This window comes from Phoxinus phoxinus, assembly GCF_949152265.1.
Source record: "Phoxinus phoxinus genome assembly, chromosome: 10".
NCBI classification, from domain to species: domain Eukaryota; kingdom Metazoa; phylum Chordata; class Actinopteri; order Cypriniformes; family Leuciscidae; genus Phoxinus; species Phoxinus phoxinus.
In genome coordinates this window covers 30,079,363-30,103,743 of record NC_136885.1, presented here as the reverse complement: position 1 = coordinate 30,103,743, position 24,381 = coordinate 30,079,363, and the positions used below count along the sequence as shown (strand labels likewise).

Sequence of the window (24,381 nt, the reverse complement as noted above, 5' to 3'; positions counted from 1 at the left end):
GCCAAGCTTGTATTTACATTTCAATTTATTGAAAAAAACAATCATAGATGAGGACATAGTGAAATTTGACTGAACACATTGAGGCTAAATTATAATGAATATATGATATTCATCTGTGTGCCTTCAATCTCACCCCATTTATTTCTGTCACAGTGCAACAAAATTAAAGAGAAAGAAAGCTTAAATCACAAAAACAGATTAAAAAAAATTAAGAGGAACAAATACATTCAAAAGCGTCTGTAAAGGTGACAGTTCTGCAGTGTTTCAAACAAGTGTCAACTTCTCAAATTTAAGACTAAACAAAATTGAAAAGTAACACTGAAGTACTGAAATTAATGCAAAATAACTTTAACTGCACGTTTTAGATCAATCAGTGCTGTAAAAAATAACATTAAGTAATTTAATAATAAATAAAATAACACTTGATATGCACATTTAGGGGCCATTTACACCACACCGTTTAACTAAAAACGGAAAACTATTCATTTTAGCCATTCATTTAGTTGGAGTTTCGGGGGCCTGAAACCACAACCTTTTTAAAATGGGTTTCAAAATGAACATTTACATGACAACGAAACTGTATTTTCTGTACTAAATACAGAAAAGTTTTTCCTGTGCGTTTTTAGCGTAGAGGCGACAATATTGTCAAACAATCCCCGTTCACAGGGATCCTCGAAAACTATTAAAGCAGCACATCTTTGTCGTGTAAAATGTTCTGGGCTTCTGAAAAGACTAGCTCTGAACAGTGTAAAACATGCGCTTCACGTGTCAAACGTATTTCTGTGGTACAGGCAGGCAGACGAGACATTCTTGAACACAATGAACATGGATGTTCAGCAAGGCAACATACAAGCCAACAAGACCATTTCAAATGAGAGGCAACAAAGGGAATTCTGCATACGTGCTTCCCTGGAATTTCTGTTAGTAGTCCGCTGATGAGGAGTAATAATATATATTTCTTAATATATTCAATTATTTTCATACACAACTCATTGCATGCCTCTGTTTTTTATGATCAAATCACACTAGTGAAATTAAATGTTAATTATTTTTTGTAATTATCAGCAGCAGTATTATGAGTGGTCAATGTAATTTGAACTTCAAACAATTAATTCTAAAATTAAACCATTTATAAAAGGGTTCAGACTGGGGCTTTCAATGATTAAAATTTATAAAAATCTAATGAAATACTGTATGTTCATTAAAACATGTTAATTTAGTAACCAAACCACATATATAGAAAAGCCTCCAAATGAAAAGACATTACATTTTTGAAGCTGATGTGTAAAGCAACATCTTGTTGAACATAACTGGCCTATAGTCCACAGCTTCATTAAACAGTCGAGATTTGCAAAAACTAAGTGGTACTTTAAGCTTGAATTGCTTTGGAGGTAGGAAAATTACAGCATTCACCAACCCTACTTCTGATGATTACAAATTAAGTTACAAGATCTTCGCTGTATTTTCTGAATACAATTTGTTCCAGTCTAATGTACTGTACATCATATTATTTATCCTCCACGTTATTCTGATTTATTATAAAAATGCACGGCAATGCTTTACACCAGCGCACATTAGCCACTATCTATGAGTGATGGTGGGAAAAAGTGCAAAGCTGATGTTTGAGTGCTGTATGAATATGTAAATCACAGAACTCATGAATATGGAAGACCTCTCCATGTAAGAGGACAGAGTGAATCTCAAACACTTCTGTTAAAATCAAGAGACAGGAAAAAAAAAAAACTGTATTAACATCCACATTAAGCACACCAGAGAAATGTCTGAAATCACATCCCTCTTGCACCCTAAAAAGACAAAAGATGGGAAGTGAACAAAGCAATATTTGTTGTTCACACTTCTCTGTCATTATCAGACAATTCTATATTTGTAAAGCTCCATCATCAAATTTTCTCTATTCTAATACAGAACACACACTTCTCAAAATCCCAACAATTTCAAATGGATAAAATTGTCACATTCTAAATGTTTCTTCTTATTAAATATCACAGCTATACATTTATGTTAACATTTTTAAGGCTGTTTTAGTTGGCAATGCAATAAATTAAATTAAATAACATAATAAAATAAAATAATGAAACATCATAAATTGGCCGTAGGCACAAGACAACTGCAGTTTCCTAAATATCTGTGCTAGTATACCTTTGATGTGTTATGATGTGTCAGGCTTTTTATAAACTATCATTTTCCAGGACAGGGCCTCTGAAGGCCAGTCAGAGTTTAGCAGGGGTCAATGACCCTGTGTTAAGGACAAATTAAGAACAGGAGCACAAAAATAAAACCGCAGGAAAAGCTTTGTCTGTGGCCTTTGCAAAACCAGCAGTCATTTGAACTGGGTAGGTTGATATTCCACGAATAGCTGAAATTCACTGATGTCCTGAGTCAAGATTGTCATTCATCGTGATTCATTATGCTCAACATTCACTAATGCTTACACTAGCTATGGACTTCAACGACTAAATGTTCACATACTTCAAATGAAACTAAAACCAGTCAGGACAGCATTGGGGTGTCATCTTCTCCAATGTCTCTAGAAGCTCTGAAGATGGTACAGATGGGTAGATTTTCATTTCTTCTACTTAATTTGAAGCAGGACGGTGTGTTTGTGTGTGTGTAAGCCTGTGTGCGTGTACATGTCCATACTTGTCTCTTGTGTTCAGGACGGGGTCATTCCTGGGCTGGTCATGTCTGTTGTTGGACTGGCCAGATACTCACTGGACTTCAGACTGGCCAGAGATTTGTAACTGGCCACTGAGGTTAAGGAGCCACACAAACCCCTCAGAGATGGAGTATCCTCTTTCCCTGTGAAAACACATATACACACTGTAGTAGAGACATTACTAATATCATTTCACAAGGCTCATGTTATTAAAGAGGCAAAAGGCAGAGCAGTAGACACCACATCTGAGCAACAGAGGGGAACATTTGTGGGGAATGATTTTAGACTGCTTCTGCAGTACGCTTTCTGTGTGCTGTGCAGAGTTTGTGAATGTTCTGTAAGCATGGAATATACTACAATTGCTACTGTAAAATGTGCAGTATGCCAACAAAAACACAAGTTGTTATTGTTAACTAACTGAAAACTATTACAAATAATTATGGGTATGTGAAATACAGCTGAAATTTTTTTTGTTTTTATAAAAATTTAAAATAAATAAATAATTAAAAAAAAAAAATGACAAAAAAATTATGTAAATTTTTTAAATGAAAAACTAGGAACATTTTGAAAATTAGAAGGAGAAACTGGAAAATTAGAAATGCTGCCTTGGCAACTAGTTGAAAAGTTTAAGTGGAAGTACTAAAATTACAAAATCGAAATATAAAAATTAAATAGGTATGAAACTAATAAAAGCACATAAAAAAATAAATAAAACTTAAATTAAAGTTAAATAATACATTTAAATAAAATAAAAGCCAATTTAAATATATATAAAAAATACTATAATAGCATATAAATAAGACTAAAATAACACTGGAAACTCTACCCCACAATTCATTGATGAATGTTGATGTGAATTTGTAAGCAATTTAAGCAAAAAACAATGTAAACATATTTAGCATATTTTAGGACCATTAACTTTTTCCTATTTTTTTAATTTATATTTTGGCCCATCAATTATTGTTACTGGAATGCAAAAACAAATCTCATTATTCTAATAAAAAAAAAGTATTTATTCATTTATACATTATTCTTCTAGTGTTTATAAGTTATTATTTGTACTGCCTGCTTAACTGTCACCGTCCCACCGTTGGGACGTTTGCCATTATACATTTAAATTAATAATATCTTAGTATAAACCTAAAGTAATATTGACAAACTCTATATAATTTGCAAGCTTACAATATCTGGTTTTCATATTTGGTGTCTGATGTACAATATAAATGACACAGGTACAGTAATTTATTCATTTGAAACGTAAAAAGTATATTTTCAGACTCATAAGGCGTGTTCAGGCCTTTATTTTAAAATAGCGATGAACATGAAAAATCATGAAATATTGGTAGAAAAAGTCTTAAATAATCCCAAAATAAGTTTTACATATAAAAGAAAAAAAATTATAGATTTTCCATTTGTGATGCGGTGGCGAGCTATAACACGCATCCATGTTCTTTCCACGTGTGTTTTGTGTTTGTTCAAGGTTACATTTAAATCAAATACTGTCCATACTACTTCTGAGGATGTCTACTTCATAAATTGTATGAAAATTATGGAAATATATGGTTCAGATTACTCAAACCATTATATGGAAATGGAATGTGGCCACCAATGGAGCCTGGATGTTTGGTACTGTGCCCAAACAAAATCTTACTGGAAGCAGTTTAAGTAAAACATGTTTTGTAAAATATATATATTTGTTAATATAATTATTTTTTTACTATTTTCATAAACTTAAACTTTCAAAAAAAAAATTCACTTCTACAATAATCTGCCATGTGTCTACCAAAGTCTGTACTCCAAAGAATTCAAGATTTATAACAATTTAAAGTGGAAATGTCATTTTGGGGTCTAGCAAAACATCTTAATTGTCCACATATGTGTTTTATTTTCTTTGATCAGAATATAGTTTCCTTTTTTACCCTTTTTTCAAGAGATTCTGACAAATATTGAGGAAGAGGTGCTGTAATCTTCCCTCAGGTGGTGTAAGGGCCCTTCCACTGAGAAATGACGTCATCTAATAGAGCTCGTTATCCGAGAATGATGTCAACATAGCTGACTCATAACACACATCACAAACCTTCTCTGTGCCAGTGTGTGAGTCCTGCCTTGCCGTCCAGACTGTGAGGGTTCAGTTGTGCTGGATCGAGAGACATCTGAGAGAGACTCATATCTGCAGAAAGCTGCTCCAAACTCTGGAAGCTTTTCCTGTAGACACACGGGTTATAAAATATAAAAAAATCTGTTTTTCTTTAAAATATATATATATATATATTAAAACCATCAATATTTCTAACAACATGATGTTATAGAAATTATGTTAATATAATAGTATAAAAATATTAAACATTTAAATTAAAAATAATTAAAAAATTTAAAATGTTATATACAAATTAATTTTTTTTAGAATGTTGTATTAAAAATACTTTCTTACATATTATAATATATAAAAAATTAAATAGCTAATTTATTAAAAAGTTTTTTTATAAATTATAAAAAAATGTTTTTAGAATGTTATATTAAAAATATGTTTTAATATAAAATATCTGATAATAAAGGCTTTTTAATTCTAAAGAGTGCCATGGTCATCCTGAAGTTTTCTTTGATGGACTATAAAATAAAAAAAAATTGTATACAATTGTATAAAACAGAGGTGTATATAAATTGTATTAAATGTGATTTAAAAAAAATGTATGCATTAAAAATAATTAATTTCAGTAATGAACATTTAACAAGAATCCTCACTGAAAATAATGGCAGTTTTAAAAAAGGTCTAAACACATGACGGTAATGAAAACTTTGGGAGTAAATGTGCTTAATTGTCATGAAAATAATGAAATAAAATTATGTTTTTTCGTGAGAAATACCACTGTTACCAGTTTGGGTTACAGTTAGATCAAACCATTCAATAACCCTCTGTAGGTTATCAATACATGAGAGTGATAACTATAGGAAGTATGCCAATACTGTAATGGGATTTAAGAGCTGCAGACATGAGCTAAAACTAGAGCTTGAGAGCCATTGCTTCCTGAATCATTCGCTGACCATGAGAAACTTGACTGGAATTCAATATTAGATGAGTTGTGGTGTGATGCATGTATCTCATAAGGATGTGCATAATCTGAGAGGATACATTTATTAAGTACAAAAACAGAAAGCACATACTCCTCCCATGGTCCTGTGCATTTCCTGTACAGGAGCGTATCCAAAGCAACAGCATTGGCATCCAAGGTGCCAGGTGAGGGCCACTGGTTTGTCAGGTGCGAGGTAAGCTCCTGTCTGGAGCGCATGTCGTGGTTCTTCAGAACCGTCCTGGGGGAACAAACATTAACATTTAAAGAGACAGTGCTAAAAAGCCGAAAATGCAGTATATGAATAAACACACTCACTGGCCACTTTATTAGGTACACCTGTTTAACTGCTCGTTAAAGCAAATATCTAATCAGCCAATCACAGCAACTCAATGCATTTAGGCATGTAAACGTGATCAAGACGATCTGCTGAAGTTGAAACTGAGTATCAGAATGGGGAAGAAAGGTGATTTAAGTGACTTTCATTGTGGCATGGATGTTGGTGCCAGACGGGCCGGTCTGAGTATTTCAGAAACTGCTGATCTACTAGGATTTTCACACACAACCATCTCTACGGTTTACAGAGAATGGTCAGAAAAAAAGGAAAAATATCCAGTGAGCGCCAGTTCTGTGGGTGAAATGCATTGTTGATGCCAGAGGTCAGAGGAGGATGGCCAGACTGGTTCAGCTGATAGAAAGGCAACAGTAACTCAAATAACAACTCGTTACAACCGAGGTCTGCAGAAGAGCATCACTGAACACACAACATGTTACACCTTGAAGCAGAAGAGCATCTCTGAACACACAACATGTTACACCTTGAAGCAGAAGAGCATCTCTGAACACACAACATGTTACACCTTGAAGCAGAAGAGCATCTCTGAACACAACATGTCGAACCTTGAAGCAGAAGAGCATCTCTGAACACACAACATGTCGAACCTTGAAGCAGAAGAGCATCTCTGAACACACAACATGTCAAACCTTGAAGCAGAAGAGCATCTCTGAACACACAACATGTTGAACCTTGAAGCAGAAGAGCATCTCTGAACACACAACATGTTGAACCTTGAAGGAGAAGAGCATCTCTGAACACACACGTCAAACCTTGAAGCAGAAGAGCATCTCTGAACACACACGTCAAACCTTGAAGCAGAAGAGCATCTCTGAACCCACAACATGTTGAACCTTGAAGCAGAAGAGCATCTCTGAACACACACGTCAAACCTTGAAGCAGAAGAGCATCTCTGAACCCACAACATGTCAAACCTTGAAGCAGAAGAGCATCTCTGAACACACAACATGTTGAACCTTGAAGGAGAAGAGCATCTCTGAACACACACGTCAAACCTTGAAGCAGAAGAGCATCTCTGAACACACACGTCAAACCTTGAAGCAGAAGAGCATCTCTGAACACACACGTCAAACCTTGAAGCAGAAGAGCATCTCTGAACACACACGTCAAACCTTGAAGCAGAAGAGCATCTCTGAACACACAACATGTCGAACCTTGAAGCAGAAGAGCTACAGCAGCAGAAGACACACACCGGTGACACTTCTGTCAGCTGAGAACAGGAAACTGAAGCAATTCACACAGGCTCACCAAAATCAGAAAAGATTGGAAAAACATTGTCTGGTCAAATGAGCCTCAATTTCTGCTGTGACATTTAGATGGTGGGGTCAGAATCCATTCTTTGGGCCTCTTAGTACCAATTGAGCATCATTGAAACACCACAGACTACCTGAGTATTGTTGCTGACCATGTCCATCCCTTTATGACCACAGTGGACCCGTCTTCTGATGGCTACTTCCAGCAAGATACACGCCATGTCACAATGCTCAAATCATCTCAAACTGGTTTCTTGAACATGACAATGAGTTCTCTAAACTCAAATGGCCTCCACAGTCACCAGATCTCAATCCAATAGAGCAGCTTTGGGATGTGGAGGAACAGGAGATCGACAAATCTGCAGCAACTGCGTAATGCTATCATGTCAATATAGACCAATCTCTGAGGAATGTTTCCAGCACCTCGTTGAATCTATGCCATGAAGAATTAAGGCAATTCTGAAGGCAAAAATGGGTCTACACTGGTACTAGCAAGGTACCAGTAAATAAAGTGGGAGGTGTGTGTGTGTATATGTAACCCATCTTCATTCACAAGTCACTGATCAAAACTCAAAATCTGGAACATGGCATTTAATGTAAAATATTCTCATCCATAAAAAGTGTCAGCAATTGGATTTCCAAACTGACCACTCAGCTGAAAAATCACTCATGGCGGTCTGTAAACACTCGCGGCTCTCTGTATTGATTCAGCCAGATGGACCTCTGCAGCTGATGCAGTGAAACACAAACAGCTTCACATTGACAGAGACGGACTTCCATAAACAACATATAAACTGCTTAAAAAGTTATATTTTATGACCAGATCTAAGCAGCTATTGCCAGACACAGACTGAAGACTGTTCTAGCTCTGCAATGCAGCGAATGACCTTCATGAATCATGATCCAATTAAACACCTCAGACCATCCTTTGCCATCAGCGACCTCTCTCCAGATCAAACTAGATCTGACTGGAATTCTAACTAGTGTACTGCACACTGCATAGTATGCACTACCCTTCAAAAGTTTGGGGTCAGAAATAATTTTTTACTGAATGTCTTTGATAAATAAATAAAAAACAGTAAAGACAGTAAAATTGTGAAATGTTATTACAATTTAAAATTATTGTTTTCTAATTTCATATATTTTAATATGTAATTAATTCCTGTGATGCAAAGAATTTCAGCATCATTACTCATTACATCATTACTAGTGTCACATGATCCTTCAGAAATCATTCTAATATGCTGATTTGGTTCTCAAGAAACATTTATAATTATTATTATTATATTTATTATTATTATTATGTTGAAAACAGTAGTGCTGATTAAGATTTTTGTGGAAACGTCAATAATTTATTTTCAGGATTCTTCACTGTATAGAAAGTTAAAGAAAACTGCATTTACTTGAAATAGAAATATTTTAAAACATTCTAAATTTCTTTATTGTCACTTTGATCAATTTAATGTATCCTTGCTGAATAAAAGTATTAATTTCTTTAAAAAACAAAATAGATAGATTAGAGATAGATAGATAGATAGACAGACAGACAGACAGACAGACAGACAGACAGACAGACAGACAGACAGACAGACAGACAGACAGACAGACAGACAGACAGACAGACAGACAGACAGACAGACAGACAGATAGATAGATAGATAGATAGATAGATAGATAGATAGATAGATAGATAGATAGATAGATAGATAGATAGACAGACAGACAGACAGACAGACAGACAGACAGACAGACAGACAGACAGACAGACAGACAGACAGACAGACAGACAGACAGACAGACAGACAGACAGGCAGGCAGATAGATAGATAGACAGATAGACAGACAGACAGATAGATAGATAGACAGATAGACAGACAGACAGATAGACAGACAGACAGATAGATAGATAGACAGACAGATAGACAGATAGACAGATAGATAGATAGACAGATAGATAGATAGATAGATAGATAGATAGATAGACAGACAGACAGACAGACAGACAGACAGACAGATAGACAGATAGACAGATAGACAGACAGACAGATAGACAGATAGACAGATAGACAGACAGACAGATAGACAGATAGATAGATAGATAGACAGATAGATAGATAGATAGATAGATAGATAGATAGATAGATAGATAGATAGATAGATAGATAGATAGATAGATAGATAGATAGATAGATAGATAGATAGATAGATAGACAGACAGACAGACAGACAGACAGACAGACAGACAGGCAGATAGATAGATAGACAGATAGACAGACAGACAGATAGATAGATAGACAGATAGACAGACAGACAGATAGACAGACAGACAGATAGATAGATAGACAGATAGACAGATAGATAGATAGATAGATAGATAGATAGATAGATAGATAGATAGATAGACAGACAGATAGATAGATAGATAGATAGATAGATAGATAGATAGATAGATAGATAGATAGACAGATAGACAGACAGACAGATAGACAGACAGACAGATAGACAGATAGACAGATAGATAGATAGATAGATAGATAGATAGATAGATAGATAGATAGATAGATAGATAGATAGATAGATAGATAGATAGATAGATAGATAGATAGATAGATAGATAGATAGACAGATAGACAGATAGATGTTTGTTACAGTTGTATCATTTTTGTATCAGTTGTATCATTTTTGTTTGCTCTCAGTGTTTATTTGCCTGTGTTTCTCTTCTTGGTTGTCGGTTCTCAATAATGCCTAAGTTGAGTTTGATGAAATCTACATTTATTCATTTAGCAGACGCTTTTATCCAAAGCGACTTACAAATGAGAAAATAGAAGCAGTTAAACTAACAGTAGGACAACAAGATGCAAGTGCTATGACCCTTCTCAGTTTAATCTAACGCAGAACACGTTACGTTTTTTTTTTACGCAGAACACCTAAAGAAATGTTTCTTCTGTTAATAAAGTCTGTTTACTTTAATCTTCTTCATCAAAAGCGTGACACTTCCCCTGTTGTGCTTGATGATAATGTTTGGCTTTAACTTAAAATCACAACTTAGTATAAGCGCATTCATATAAGTTTGATTTGTAAGAATGAGTGCCAAGATAAAAAAAAGTACATGCAAACAAATGCATAATCTATTAACTTATTTGCGTCTGTCTCCATAGCAACCCTGCTCTGGTCTATCTTCTAACGTCTGCTCGAGCAGACGGCTCTCCAGAGCTCAGTTGAACCGTGAACTCCAGCTGTCTGACAGAATGAGGGGAGAAACGAATCGGAAACGTTCAGAGATCATCCGTACTGACACTCTGCAGCCATGGAAAATGCTAAAGATTAAGTGTTCTTCTGCTACAGCATCTTGTGCAACTAAATTAAATGAACAGCATAATATCTGCATGATAAACGACCACACTGCAAAAATCTCTTCACAGGGAGACCAACTTTCCCCTCCTGCAACAGCAGATTTCCGTGAACACGAATCACGCATACAAAAGAAAATTTACTACATTTCATTGCAAAATCCAGTGTCATATTCACCAACCAACCACAAGTTTAATCATTCAATTCAAAATGTGGCGAGATTGCCTAATACAAAAGCAAAATAAAAAACAAAACAAAAACTAATTGAAATTAAAACTGGAAGTATAAAAATAAAAGCATATACAGTCCTGCTCAAAAGTTTGCATACACGTTGGAGAATCTGCTAAATGTTAATTATTTTAACTTAAGGGGAATTATACAAAATGCATGTTATTTTTTATTTAGTACTGTCATGAATAAGATATTTTACATAAACGTTGTTTACATATAGTCCACAAGACAAAATAAAAGTTTTTTTCTAATAAAGATTCTTAATAATGTGTCGTTACCTAGATGATCCACGACTGTTTTTTGTTGTTTTGTAGTGGTTGCTCAAACAAGTCCCTTGTTTTCCTGAGCTGTAAAACTGCCCAAAATAAAAGCTGAATTTACATTCCGTGATGCTGCAGAATAAAACTTTTTGAATTTGAAGATCAGGGCCAATTGTACTTATTTTGTCTTTTGGGAAACATGTATGTAGCTTCTGAAAGGCAGTACTAAATGAAAAAAATATGATCTTGAAAAAAGTCCTGTTCAAATGTTTTCACCCCCTGGCTCTTAATGCATCGATTTTCCTTCTGGAGCATCTGTGAAAGCTTGAACTAATTTTAATAGTGGTGTTTGAGTCCCTCAATTGTCCTTGGTGTGAAAAGACACGCAAAATCATCATCTAGGACGACACACAGTATTAGGAATCAAGTGTAAATAAACTTATTTTATTTTTAAAAATTATTTAAAAAAATTCTACTTTAATTTTGTCTTGTGGATTATATGTAAACATCTTTCATGTAAAATATATTATTCAGGACAGTGCTAAAAAAAAAAAAACATGCATTTGTATTAAAATAATTAACATTTTATATATGTATGCGCGCGCGCGCGTGTGTGTGTGTGTGTGTGTGTGTGTGGCGTGCAGTGGTGTTCTGAAATGAGGAGGCAAAGACCTCAGTTTTTTTTTTAATAAATCAAATGTAAATTCATGTCCCAGATACACTTAATGTAGTCACATTTTCCTGGTTAAATACATACAAGAAAGAAAAAATTAACTAAATACAACTCTATTTTGTATTTCTACAATAACAATGTAATTAATTGTTATTTTATCAAAACCAAGCATAAATCTAATTTATGAGATTTACAAGTTAGTGTTTTCAAGCATTTTTACATTTATTCTAAAATAATATCTAAAGCCAGTAATAATTTAAACAATACATTTTATTTGTGAACTGATGTTCAGCTGTTCTTTTTAACGGTCAACTTATTTTCAGATCATCAGTTTTTAAGCTCGGTAAACACTGATCACAGACACAAACGAAGATGTTCCTTTAATTTCCCCAAGCTGATTGCTAACTAAAAAAAAAACACAGTCATCATGCTTTCAGGCCATTTCAAGTTTGATTTTGTAATATGGATTCATTTCTCATCCAATTTTTTGAGGAAACACTGCCTCCCTTGCCACCTCAGAGGAAACAATATATATATTATATATATATATATATATATATATATATATATATATATATATATATATATATATATATATATATATATATATATATATATACACACACACATGCATTCAGTATAAAATAGTAAAATACTATATATAAAATACTAAACACCAGTTCAAACTTACAGCTGATCCTGCAGTTCCAGTATGATGATCTCCAGCTGCTCTTTCTCCAGTTTGTGGCTGATTTCCGTGTCTGTGAGCCGCTGCAGTAGAGATTTATTCTGAGAGACAGACTCGGACAGCTGAGCTTCCCTCAGACGAACCAGCTCCTCCAGATAACCCTAAACAATTAGAATAGTTAATACAATCCGTGTCAGTGTTTCACGGTCATCCCCCCCAGGATGTCCCTCTTATCTAACACACCTGACTGAACATGCAGACCCCATGGCCTGATTTGAGGGTGTCAGACTAGATACTTAATATCAGGAACTCTGAGAATCACTGATCTAGAAACAGCACTCAGTGTAACATTCAAAGTTCAGCACACAGTATATATTCTAAATGACATTATTTTAAAAATAATAATAAATGCAACAAAGCGTTTCTATTTTTCCCTGTCCAATCAGAAAATGTGTCAAAAAAATAATACTTGGGGGAATGAAATGTAACAACATTTTATGCCAATTTGAGAAGGAATAAGACTTTTGTAACATAAAAAAGGTTTAAAAAAAACTGATTTAAATGATGAGGTTTTAACAACACATGCATATGCTCAGCATGGGCTGAGTGATGAAGATAAAAAAAAAGCATTTTGTTGATATTCAATAATCTAATAATCTTTTTTTGTTCAACAGCAGTTAGCATTAATAACTAAGAAAAAAAAAACCTGTAAAGGCAGTACAGAATCTGAATCAGTGTATACACTACCATTCAAAAGTTTGGGCTCTGTAAGATTTTTTTTAAGATATGAATACTTTTATGCAGCAAGCAAGGACTCATTAAATTGATCAAAAATAACAGTTAAGACTTTTATATTGTTATTAAAATATTTTTATTTAAAATAAATATTATTAAGCTCCTCTGAACCTTCTATTCATCAAAAAATCCTGAAAAAATACATCACTGCTTCCACAAAAATATTAAGCAGCACATTTATAACAATAATAAATGTTTCTTGAGCAGCAAATCAGCATATTAGAATGATTTCTGAAGGATCATGTGACACTGAACACTGGAGTAATGATGCTGAAAATTCAGCTTTGCCATCACAGGAATAAATTACATTTTAAAATGTATTACAATAGCTAACAGTTATTTTAAATAGTAATAATATTTATAATAACATTTCTGAAGTTTTGATCTAATAAATGCAGACATTTTTTAATGCAACATGCCTGAAAGATTTCCATGCACAGCCACTGATAACCAAGACAAATGGAAAGGGAAGCTGGTTGTGTACTATGAATTTAGGCAAATGTAGTAGATCATTTACATACAGTAAACTATGCATAAAGCAGAAGCAGTGTGATTAGTAACCGTCCTCACCTTCTGTTCCAGCACGACTCTGTATTTCTGCTCTAGTCTTTTGCTCTTGCTGTACCAGGTGCTCTGATCGGCCATCAGACTGGCGGCCATGTGGGATTCAGGAGTGCCTGCTTCACTGCCGCTGCTGCCCAGCGTTCTCATTTCCTCCTCGTCGCTGCTGATGCTGTCAGAACTACAGCACACACACACACACACACATGTATATAGAATGTATGATATTCAATCGCAGTCTAAAGCATGTGCACAATGCCAGCATGTTTATAAGTGTGTTTTAGTGTAGCACTCTTACGTTTGTGTGAATTTAAGGTACGGCGTGTAGTCAATGACGACGGGACAGCTCTCATCCAGCACCTCCCCTTTCAGACAGAAACTGTCAATTGAAGATGAGAATTTCAGCGTAAGCCAACAAATGCATTTTATTAGATGAGAACAGTGAGAGAGTATTACGGGATGTGATGATCCTACAAAACAATACAGAGGTTGTTCTCTGCATCTATATTTGTGTGTGTGTGTGTGTGTGTGGCTCATGTCAGCAGGTGTTTATGGAGAGCCACCCATTTAATGAATGATCAACATCCTGTCCTGCTGGCACAGCTGAATGTCACTGCCACCCACAGAACGGAAGTGAATGAACATGAACGTACCTGAAGTCAATGGCATTCAGTCCAATCAGTGTATCTGCCAGAAGCCCCGCCTCCTCCCCCAGAACTATAGCCCCCTCCTCATAAAACCTCCTGACAAACAAACACAAAACAGATCTTCAGCACACAAAACCTGACAAAGACCAGAGAAGAACAATTAGCAGCACTTTTATGTCTATGATTTTGTGGTTGTTTTTTTAATTTGAATAATTTTAGAGAGACTTTTACTGTTTAAAAGTTTGGGGTCAGTAAGACTTCTTAAAATAAATTAATTATTTTAAATTGAAGGTGACAATAAAGACATTTACATTGTTATTTAATTTGTTTGTTATTTAAAATAAATGCTGTTCATTGAACTTACTATTCAGCAAAGAATCCTAAAAAAAAAAAAATTACGCAACAACTGTTTTCAACATTGATAAAAATAATCTATGTTTCTTGAGCAGCAAATCAGCATATTAGAATGATTTCTGAAAGATCATGTGACACTGAAGACTGGAGTAATGATGCTGAAAATTCAGCTTTGCCATCACAGGAATAAATTACATTTTAATATATATTTATATAGAAAACAGTTACTTTAAATTGTAATAATATTTCAGAAGATTGCTGCTTTTACTGTGATCAAATAAATTTTGTGAGCATGAGTGACAAAACAAATTTACAGACCCAAACAAGTTGTGTATTTTTTCTATAAAATATTAAATTCTATAATTTTTAAATTGTATGTATTCACAAAGAGCAATATCACAAGCAAAATATAAAATATAAAAAACATTTATATTCACAATAGAATTTTCATATATTCTAATATTTGATTAATTTCTATGACTTGTTTGTGCCTAAAATTACAAATTGTAAATGTGATATTTTTTTGGTTTTCTAAGATCATGAGAACCACATTTCAGCACCACAAACAAACTTATTTTTCCAAATTTACTAAATATTGACGTTTGACAGTTTTCCCGCCCACAAACTCGCATCAAAATAAGCAATATTTTGAAGGAACCGATAAATGGCTAACTTTTAGATGCCTCTGCATATTAAACTGGTATCCAAGGAAGAATTATTGAGGGCACAATGCAATTTTGTTGAATCAAAATTCTGTCTTATGTCTTTTTGCCATATGGTGCTGCTTTTATTTTGGTGATGTCTCCATGTTTAAATAGTGAGTGTTGTGGAGAGGTTGACAACACTTGACTTTGTAGAAAGATTTTATCACAATCAGCCAGCAATCAAATATGAGAGTCTCAGTGCGTGTGTCTGTGAGTGCTGCGTAAAGTTACAGCACCTTGTGTTTTTGAAGTCTCTCAGAGCTGCAGAGATGTATTCAGACAAACGCTTCTCCATTAACGCCACTCTAATCCAGGCACGACCCTGAGAGAGAGAACGAGAGAGTTGCTCTTACCTGTCAACCACAAAAGCCTTTAAAACGGAAGTAACTCAACCGAGTGAGGATACAGACCCCATTTATCCCGGATGGTATGGAAACACATTTGAGCCGACTATCTGTCGTAGCTGATCGCTTGTGATCGGATCACACAAGACAGATGATAATACCAGATATAAACAGGACAGGTCTACTCTAAGATGTCTTCTTTCCTCTGGTTTTTGTTTGTGTACACTTTGTGATCATATGTGAGTGTTACTGTTAAAAATCACTTTATTAAATACAATTAAATACAATAAAAGATTAATATCAGATGAAAAACTTAAGCTGAAATTTAAATACTACAATTTTTTTTTTTAATGTTTGCAGGTGCATTGGCAACAAACTAAAATAAACTGTAATAAAAATAAATTAAAGCTTTATAGAAATATATATATATTTTAAACTAATAAAAATGACAAATGCACATAACAAAATTACTCAAACTAAAAATATAAAAATAAAAGCTTATTCAAAATGTTATTAAATACTATTGCACTGTAAATTTTTAAAATGTAGTATTTAATAGTAATAATAATAATATAATACATTATAACACAATATGTTATAATAAAATAATTAACACAATTGTTATATTATTCTTATTATTTTTATTATTAAGAACAACAATAATAATGATCATTTTTCATTTACTTTTATTTAATTTCACAGAACAACAATATTATTACAATACAATTATTACAATTGATGGGTGCCTGAATTTCTTTGCCTTCAAGTGTTAAACCACTGAGCTTTTATTTTGACAGAAATATGTGATTTGTTGATTGCACTAATGCTGCGTTACAGACGAGTTTGGACGTGGAAATATCCCACATTAAACCTCAGTGAGTTCCAGGCAATAAGACTTCGCCTTCATATGATGTCGCCACGACACAAGGGCATATCATTGTTTTTCTGTCAATTATGGCAAAAACAGAATAAAAACAACATAAAATCGCTTTGAAAACAGCTGACGAAAACGTTCTATTACATAAACTTAATGTCTAATGTTAAAGTTTGTATTTACGTTTATGCTCATTAAAAGCAGGACTTGCCGACATCTTGGAAGTGACGTGTCTCGATAGGATTGGTGTTGACTGATGAACCCCAGATTCACAGTTCGAATGTCTGACTTTGAGTGGTGTCCCAGACGTTATTTCCGAGAACGAGGTGGGAAAAATTCCGAGCTTTTTGGAACTCAGCACAAGCCATATCACATTCTCACAACCATGCATTGTCCAAATTCATTAAAAAAAGTTACCAATCAACACCATTTCAATGACGATTTTTACTCGCATTTGGCGCTTTGAACCCTGGAGCTCAAGGTCTAGAAACACGTTTTTTAAAAGTTTAACGTATTTCAACTTGAGCGTTGCGCGAGACGCTGCAAAACGTGGGCTCAACGGTTAAAGACGTCCGTCTAGTGCGTATTTACATTGAAAACAATTTAAAAGTAGCGCAGTGGAATGGAAAAACTAAGGGTGTCGCGCAGATGGCGCCGCGAGCCCACGCAGCGCTGTCAGAATCAATCCGTGCATTAAATAAATGTAATATAAATAAACTGCTAAATGTTATGTTTTCTTAGTAATTGTTTATGGTATTTTGACGATTTCAATCATCATACAATCCCACCCCTCCAAAAAAAAAATTCCCTCAGTTTACGCAATTCACGAATACTTTTGAGATCGGAAAATACAGAAAACAACATAAAATAGGGAAAAATCACATCCCTGTATAGTATATACACAATTGTAATATTATTCCACAATATTACTGTTTTTACTTTATTTCATCAAATAAATGCAGCCTGGGTGAGGATAAGAAAATAAAAAAAATCCTCAAATACAGACATGCGAGTCCTGACCTTTGCTCTAGAGCTGCGGACGTTCTCCATGTTCTCGATGCTGTGGATGCAGCTGTGTGGGACTTTAATACACGCCACACGTATGTAATCCCAGAAACTGCGCTGGCTCTCGTAGCCAAACCAGCTGACCTGACCTACACAGAGAAAACACACACAATACAGTGTAAAAGCGGTTTGGTTATACAAGAACAATTATACATTCATTCAGAAGCAAAACTATTCTAGAAAATCAAACACAGTTTTTTCTGTTGATTAGCCTACATCCAGTTGCACTATGTTTTAGTGCAGTGGCATTGTGGGTAAATATCTGAGCTAGTAATTGAAAGGGGTGAATCAGACAAGAGACGAGCTTCACAGGGATTTTTAGCCTTTTAAGATGTTTCTGAGAACATACATAAATAGAGAGAGATCAAGTATATCAGAAAGACTGAAAATCAGCGATATGCAAGTGAGAACTGTTTAGCCATGTGGCGAGAGTCGTCTGAGCTCTTCTAACCCAAAATGAGACATTATGATGTATTTATACCTCATTACATCAGCTGCGGGTGTGGGACTTTTAGCAGCATGCATCACAGCATCAGTAACCGTGTGTGAAGCTTCTGGCATAACTCGTTTCAACAGTTATTCTGATTATGTGTGTATTGGGATATTATTATGTTGATCTCACAACTGAGGAAACATGCATCAGCTTTGACTTCATTAAAAGAGAAAACAAACTTGATAATCAACTTTTGTTTTTGAAATGTACACATCAACAATAGACCTTGTTTAAAGCAGCGTCATCTTTGGGAATGAAAGCGAGGCTGTGAGGGATAGACATGCATCTCTTCAGTGGGTCGTACTGTTATTTAAGGTGTTTTTTAATTGTTCTGCTGATGAAACACTGCAAAAATGTCTTTCCAAGAAATGTCAGTGGACAAACAATTCCCGACAACATGAGTTGGGGAAAATTATAAGTAATCTAGGAACTTTAAAAATATTTTCTAAAGGCAGATGCCATTGAAAACACCTTAAGTCTATCCCTCACAGCCTTCCATTCACTTTTTTTCTGTCATGGCGCTGCTCTGAATAAGCATCTATTTTTCTATATGCAATATACAAGCAACAGCAACAACAACAAAAAACTTAAGACAAAGTATATGCTAAAATAGTTATCTATACAATTGCCAAAGCCATAGAGAACAAATGAAGAATATATATAGTTGATAGTTAAATATCAGGTCCAGTACAGTTAGCTAAAAATGGGATCAAGATAAAATGCCGTTCATAATTTCAGAGTGAAACACAAACAGAGTGTGTGTGTGTGTGTGTGTGTGTGTGTGTGTGTGTGTGTGTGCTTCCTGCCTCACCTTTCAGTCTGTGGCTCAGAATATGTTCTAAAATGGAGACAAAGTTGATGAACTCAGCGGATGCGTCGTCTATCGTCTCAAAACATGAGCGATCAATGAGGGTCTTCACTGAGAACCTACACACACACACACACACACGAGAATGTCAGAAATCTGCACAATACAAGTTAGACTTACACAAACATGTCAACAGCTTGTACAGTACTTGTACATTAAACAAACTTTAATTATATAAATAATTAACATAAGTATGCTGCCTTTGCAAAAGATTTGGCCATATGTACATGCAACAATCCCATAATGCCAATAGGAAGTGAGAGAAATGTTGATTATAAATGTATTTCATTCAGCATGTAAAATATGGATACAAAAATTCAGTCTAATAAAAGATTTGGCTATTTTATAACACTGTAATATCACACGAGACCAAAATCAATTGTCAGTCAAATGTCTTTGTACACTTTGAATGAGCAAAATGATCTGGCAGTGTTATTTTAGTCTTATTTATGTTCTATTATAGTATTTATTTTTATTTTGAATTATATATATAAATTTTTTTCTATTTACCGTTATATTCATTTGTTTTATTTCAGTTATTAGCCAAGGGGACATTTCTAGTTGTTTTCCTTTAAGTATTTTAAGTTTTTCATCTAATATCTATATTTTATTTGACTTCAGCTTTATTTCAGTTAACAAAATTATTTTTCTAATAGTTTTATCTAACTGCTTAATCATCACAGTTTAATCATCACTGCTTTTGGACACGCTGATGCAGATAAAAAAAGAAAACTCACGAGTTCAGCAGAAAGACAAATAGACGTCTAAATTCAGAGCTAATATGAAAGAGCGCTGAGTCTCCAGTAAAACCCTAAAATAAAGCTTTTTAAAAACCCTAAAAGAGCATTCAAGAGTCAAAGGAGATATCTTGTTTTTTGTGGAGCACCATTAGAGCCGTTCATTACGATCTCATTAGATGTAATTGTGGCATAAATGACTGTCCTTTTCATTGTCTGCAGCTTTAATGCATCTCCTCATGACTTCCAAATACCCAGCAGCCTTCATGCAAATGTCATTTCAGAGATAATTTCACTTTTGACATTTTCTTTCTAAAACACACAGAGCAAATGTGAAAAAAGATTGTTTGAACCAGACGATTAACTATCATATTTACGTAACCCAAAAACCCAAACCTATTATGAAATGCACAACAGTATCATATGCCATTTGCAAATACCTTAAAGCGTATGTGTGTATTTTTTGTGTGCAAGTTTTCAAAATATTAATAAATAACAAAAATAACAGTGTGATAATGGCAACACTAGAAAATGACCAATTAAAATGAACCTTTTTTATGCTTGAGCAAAGAGAGGTATTATGTTCAGAATAGCATGCAAAGTTTCAGCAGCAAAACACAATACTTAGAAAATTGTATCCCACAATTCACTGTGCTCAAGCTGACCTTCCATTTCCAATGTGATAAATGAACCGTAACTGATATCAGCCTCGATTTAATGAGTCTTATTTGATCAGACTACCAAACGTTATTTAAAAGCTTTAAAAATGCAAAATAACCATATTTCCGACTACCTGGTAAAAATTATATATGCAATGTAATGAGGTCATGTGACACCAATGTATCATATTACTGCTTAAAATGTTTAATGATACACAACAATAAACTGATGAAAGGTCACATTAAGAATATTAAATCTGATATTAAGAATATTAAATCTGATATTCATAACACCATCTCCAAAAATGTAATGTCTCGAGAAGAGATCCTGTGACATCTAACGTAGATTAAACCAGCCTGACATTTCAGTTGAGAAGGTCCCAAAGTTTCATGATCATTTTAAGAGCATTCAAGACTTTCTGACAAAGTCATGATTCGTTGAACATCACAGACAGCTTTATCACTCAGATAGACCAGCGGTAATTTATTTCAGTCCTGAATGAACTCAGGATCAGATATCACAGGATAAACATGAGAGGAAATGGATTTAGCTTATCTGTTCCTCTGTTCTTTCTTCCTCAGACACAAACAGTAAAATGGCTTTATTTGTCTGAGTCGTGAGCTTCGGTCTCACTGTGATTGTGTAGATACATTACGTCACACTCCGAGCCTTTCGATTGGCCGATTCCTGCTGTGCCCCCTTATGGGTATGACATTCATTTGTGTTCAGACCGATGCTGTTCCTGCTTCAAACTTGCCCTGTGCTCCACTGCCTAATTAGACATATTAACATAATTATTCATATTCAGCTATATACTAATGTTATGATTCTGACGTGTTGTGTTACCTATCCTAGACTCAAGGAAAGTCCTACAGCAAGTACCACTGACATTACTTATTTCAAAACGTTGTGAAAAGACAATATATAACATTTAAAAAAAAGAAAAAAAAAGAGAAAGGCTATGTTCAGAACGGAATACAGATTTTATTTCACACTTGCAGTAAAAGCTTTTTTTATTTTATTTTAAAGGAACCATGTGATTTCAGTGCAATGCTGTACCGTTTGAGCTCCTGAGCAAGTTTACCATGTCAGAAAAGCCATACATATATGTGATGTGAACATCAAAGTTTATTAGTTTACAAATCATGCACTGGTCAAATGCTTTGAGGTCATAATATAGTGTTGTGCAACAAACCACATGAAAGTCATAAGTCTTTATTAAATGATAATCTGCCCCCGTAGTCATAATTTATCTAGAAAGGAATAAAAGTTGTTGGTGTTTTACTGCCACTATCAGCTGGAAATTGCACTGAATGGAATGCATACGTTTTTTGGAGTTTTGCTAAAATTTAGGTATTTAGGTTAGTTTTTGCTGCTGATGTAACTTTTTTTTTTTAAAACTAGTATATTAAAATACTTTATTATTTTCTCATACTTTATTAGTAGTGTGCATACATCAACTCTTTATTGTTCAAGTCTTTGTTAAAGGGTTAATTCGCCCAAAAATTTACATTTTGTAATTATTTACTCACCCTCATGTCGTTCCAAACCCGTATGACTTTAGTTCATCTTTGGAAAACAAATTAATAGTACTGTGTGTGGTATGTTAGCATTCACCAGAGTAGCCTAATTTTTTTTTAAAGGCTCAACCGAACCTAAAAAATGAAAATAAAAACTCAACGAACCTGCTTGACGCACGAAAACAAACCTCATTGGTCCTTGCGGAAGATGAAATGTGCTGCGTAACACGAGAATGAACCTCATTGGTTCTCACCTGGTTCTCACGCGTCAAGCGAACATGCTTGAGCTTCTGTTTACCACAACTGATGAGTGAGTGGATGAATGTTTATATGTGAAAAAAGCCTAAATTAAACATTTTTATCATATAAAGCGTTCGATTTTCTTCCAAAAATTTGGTAAAAAAAATAGTTTTATGATTTTTTTTATTAACTTTTTGAAGCGTCGAAGTGTCAGTTGCGTATCTGTCAACGGAGGGACAGAATACTCTTATATTTCATCAAAAAGATCTTCATTTGTGTTCCGAAGATGAACGAAAGTCTTACGAGTTTAGAACGACATAAGGGGAGTAATTAATGAAATAATTTTTATTTGTGGGTGAACTATCCCTTTAAGACTAAATCATCACAAGCTATAATTATTTTGTAACATAAAACCAAATGGTGGTCTGTTTTTTTTTTTTTTTTGGACATATACTATTGCAATACCATGCATTTTGGACATGGCTCCATTGTAGAATAATAAAATAAAAAAACATATACCCTTGTAAAACGTTTTTAGAAGCCTTCTTGGAGTATCTTGTAGCACAATGTAAAGTCAGTACCACTGTATATTAGCATTCACCCCAGTACTTTTTCTATAGACAATACGACGTGATGATCTGATGACAGATCTCAGAGCGGCGCTCCTGTGCGCACTGCACGTACATAATCTAACCTCCACTGATCCAGCATCAGCAATTTGCAAAAACAAACTTGCAACAACAACAAAAAAACCAATGACATCATCACACATGTTCTGTGCCGCCGGTGTGCTGCAGTCGGTGTGTCAGATGATGAATGTGTGATCAGATTTTACCTGCACACGGTGATCAGATTCCTCCTCTCTACGGCTCTGATCCGCGCTGCTGCTTTTTTACGAGCCCCGTTAAACCCGAGATTTATCGATGCCATGATCGTTTATTTCCTCACGTCTTTCTCTCTTCTGATGCTTTGGATCAGTCTCCAGCTGACTGACTCTCACTGGAGCCATAGAAATTGAATAAGAGGGTGGAATGGCAATTAGCATGAAATGGGTGTCAAAGATAGGCGTGGTTTAGTGGGTTTAAAAATTAATTCGCTTGTTTTAACTCTTCGTTTTAGTTTTTTTTCATCTTTAATTAAATGTAAAATCTCTCAGTATTTTTTTCCAGGCGTAATTAACCATCCAGATTGCGTCTAAAACGGACAGCTTTGTCACGTGTTGCCTGTTCCTTTTCTCATCGCTGATGTGGATTAACCAATCACAGATTAATACAAAGATTCGTATAATCCATTTTATAGATATTGATGACGAAGATATCCATTTCCATGGTAGAAAGAAACCAATCCTTGTACGTGACATATTTAAATGTTTACCTCTATTGTTTACACATGTTTACAATCCCTCCGCATGATGTTTATTCTGTGCGTTACATGAAACAACATCGACTGATCATAACCTGATCATAACTCAGGCTTTTATTACTGAGCGTTTATTAAAGTTTATAAAGCGCCGTTAACAATCAGTAAAAAGCGTTTCTAATTATAACGCTGTCATGAGAAATACCAAATAATGATTATTGTGATTTAATGGTAAAAGTATTATTATGGATTTTGTAAGATTCATGTAATTTACTACAGCTCACTAGGTGGCCCAAATATTCTAGTTCAGTTTGAGAACAGTAAACAAAAGAAATAAAAAAGCATATTTCAAAGCTATGATCAAATAAATAAATTTAAAACACATTGAAAAACGTAGATTTTTTTCTTCAATTATTTATTTATTTGTTCTTTCTTTCTTTCTTTCTTTCTTTCTTTCTTTCTTTCTTTCTTTCTTTCTTTCTTTCTTTCTTTCTTTCTTTCTATTCTATTATTCATCATTTTATATATATATATATATATATATATATATATATATATATATATATATATATATATATATATATATATATATATATAGGGCCTA

General features: G+C 34.3%; 1 protein-coding gene across 2 annotated transcripts; it reads right to left on the bottom strand.

The window, feature by feature from the left end:
- Window positions 1–1,153: 1,153 nt before the first annotated feature.
- rundc3b (RUN domain containing 3b) lies at window positions 1,154–23,443 on the bottom strand. 2 transcript variants are annotated; one of them, XM_079624746.1, is made up of 12 exons: window positions 23,254–23,443; window positions 19,205–19,320; window positions 17,856–17,989; window positions 15,854–15,939; window positions 14,566–14,655; window positions 14,211–14,291; window positions 13,922–14,093; window positions 12,560–12,717; window positions 5,840–5,986; window positions 4,755–4,882; window positions 2,662–2,820; window positions 1,705–1,805 (listed from the first exon to the last, which is right to left on the bottom strand). In XM_079624746.1, exons 1-11 carry the CDS (start codon window positions 23,346–23,348, stop codon window positions 2,675–2,677), a joined length of 1,353 nt encoding a protein of 450 aa, XP_079480872.1. In that variant the 5' UTR covers window positions 23,349–23,443; the 3' UTR covers window positions 1,705–1,805; window positions 2,662–2,674. The 2 variants fall into 2 exon arrangements, with proteins under 2 accessions (XP_079480871.1, XP_079480872.1); XM_079624745.1 differs by having other exon boundaries at window positions 1,154–2,820.
- Between the last annotated feature and the right edge of the window lie 938 nt (window positions 23,444–24,381).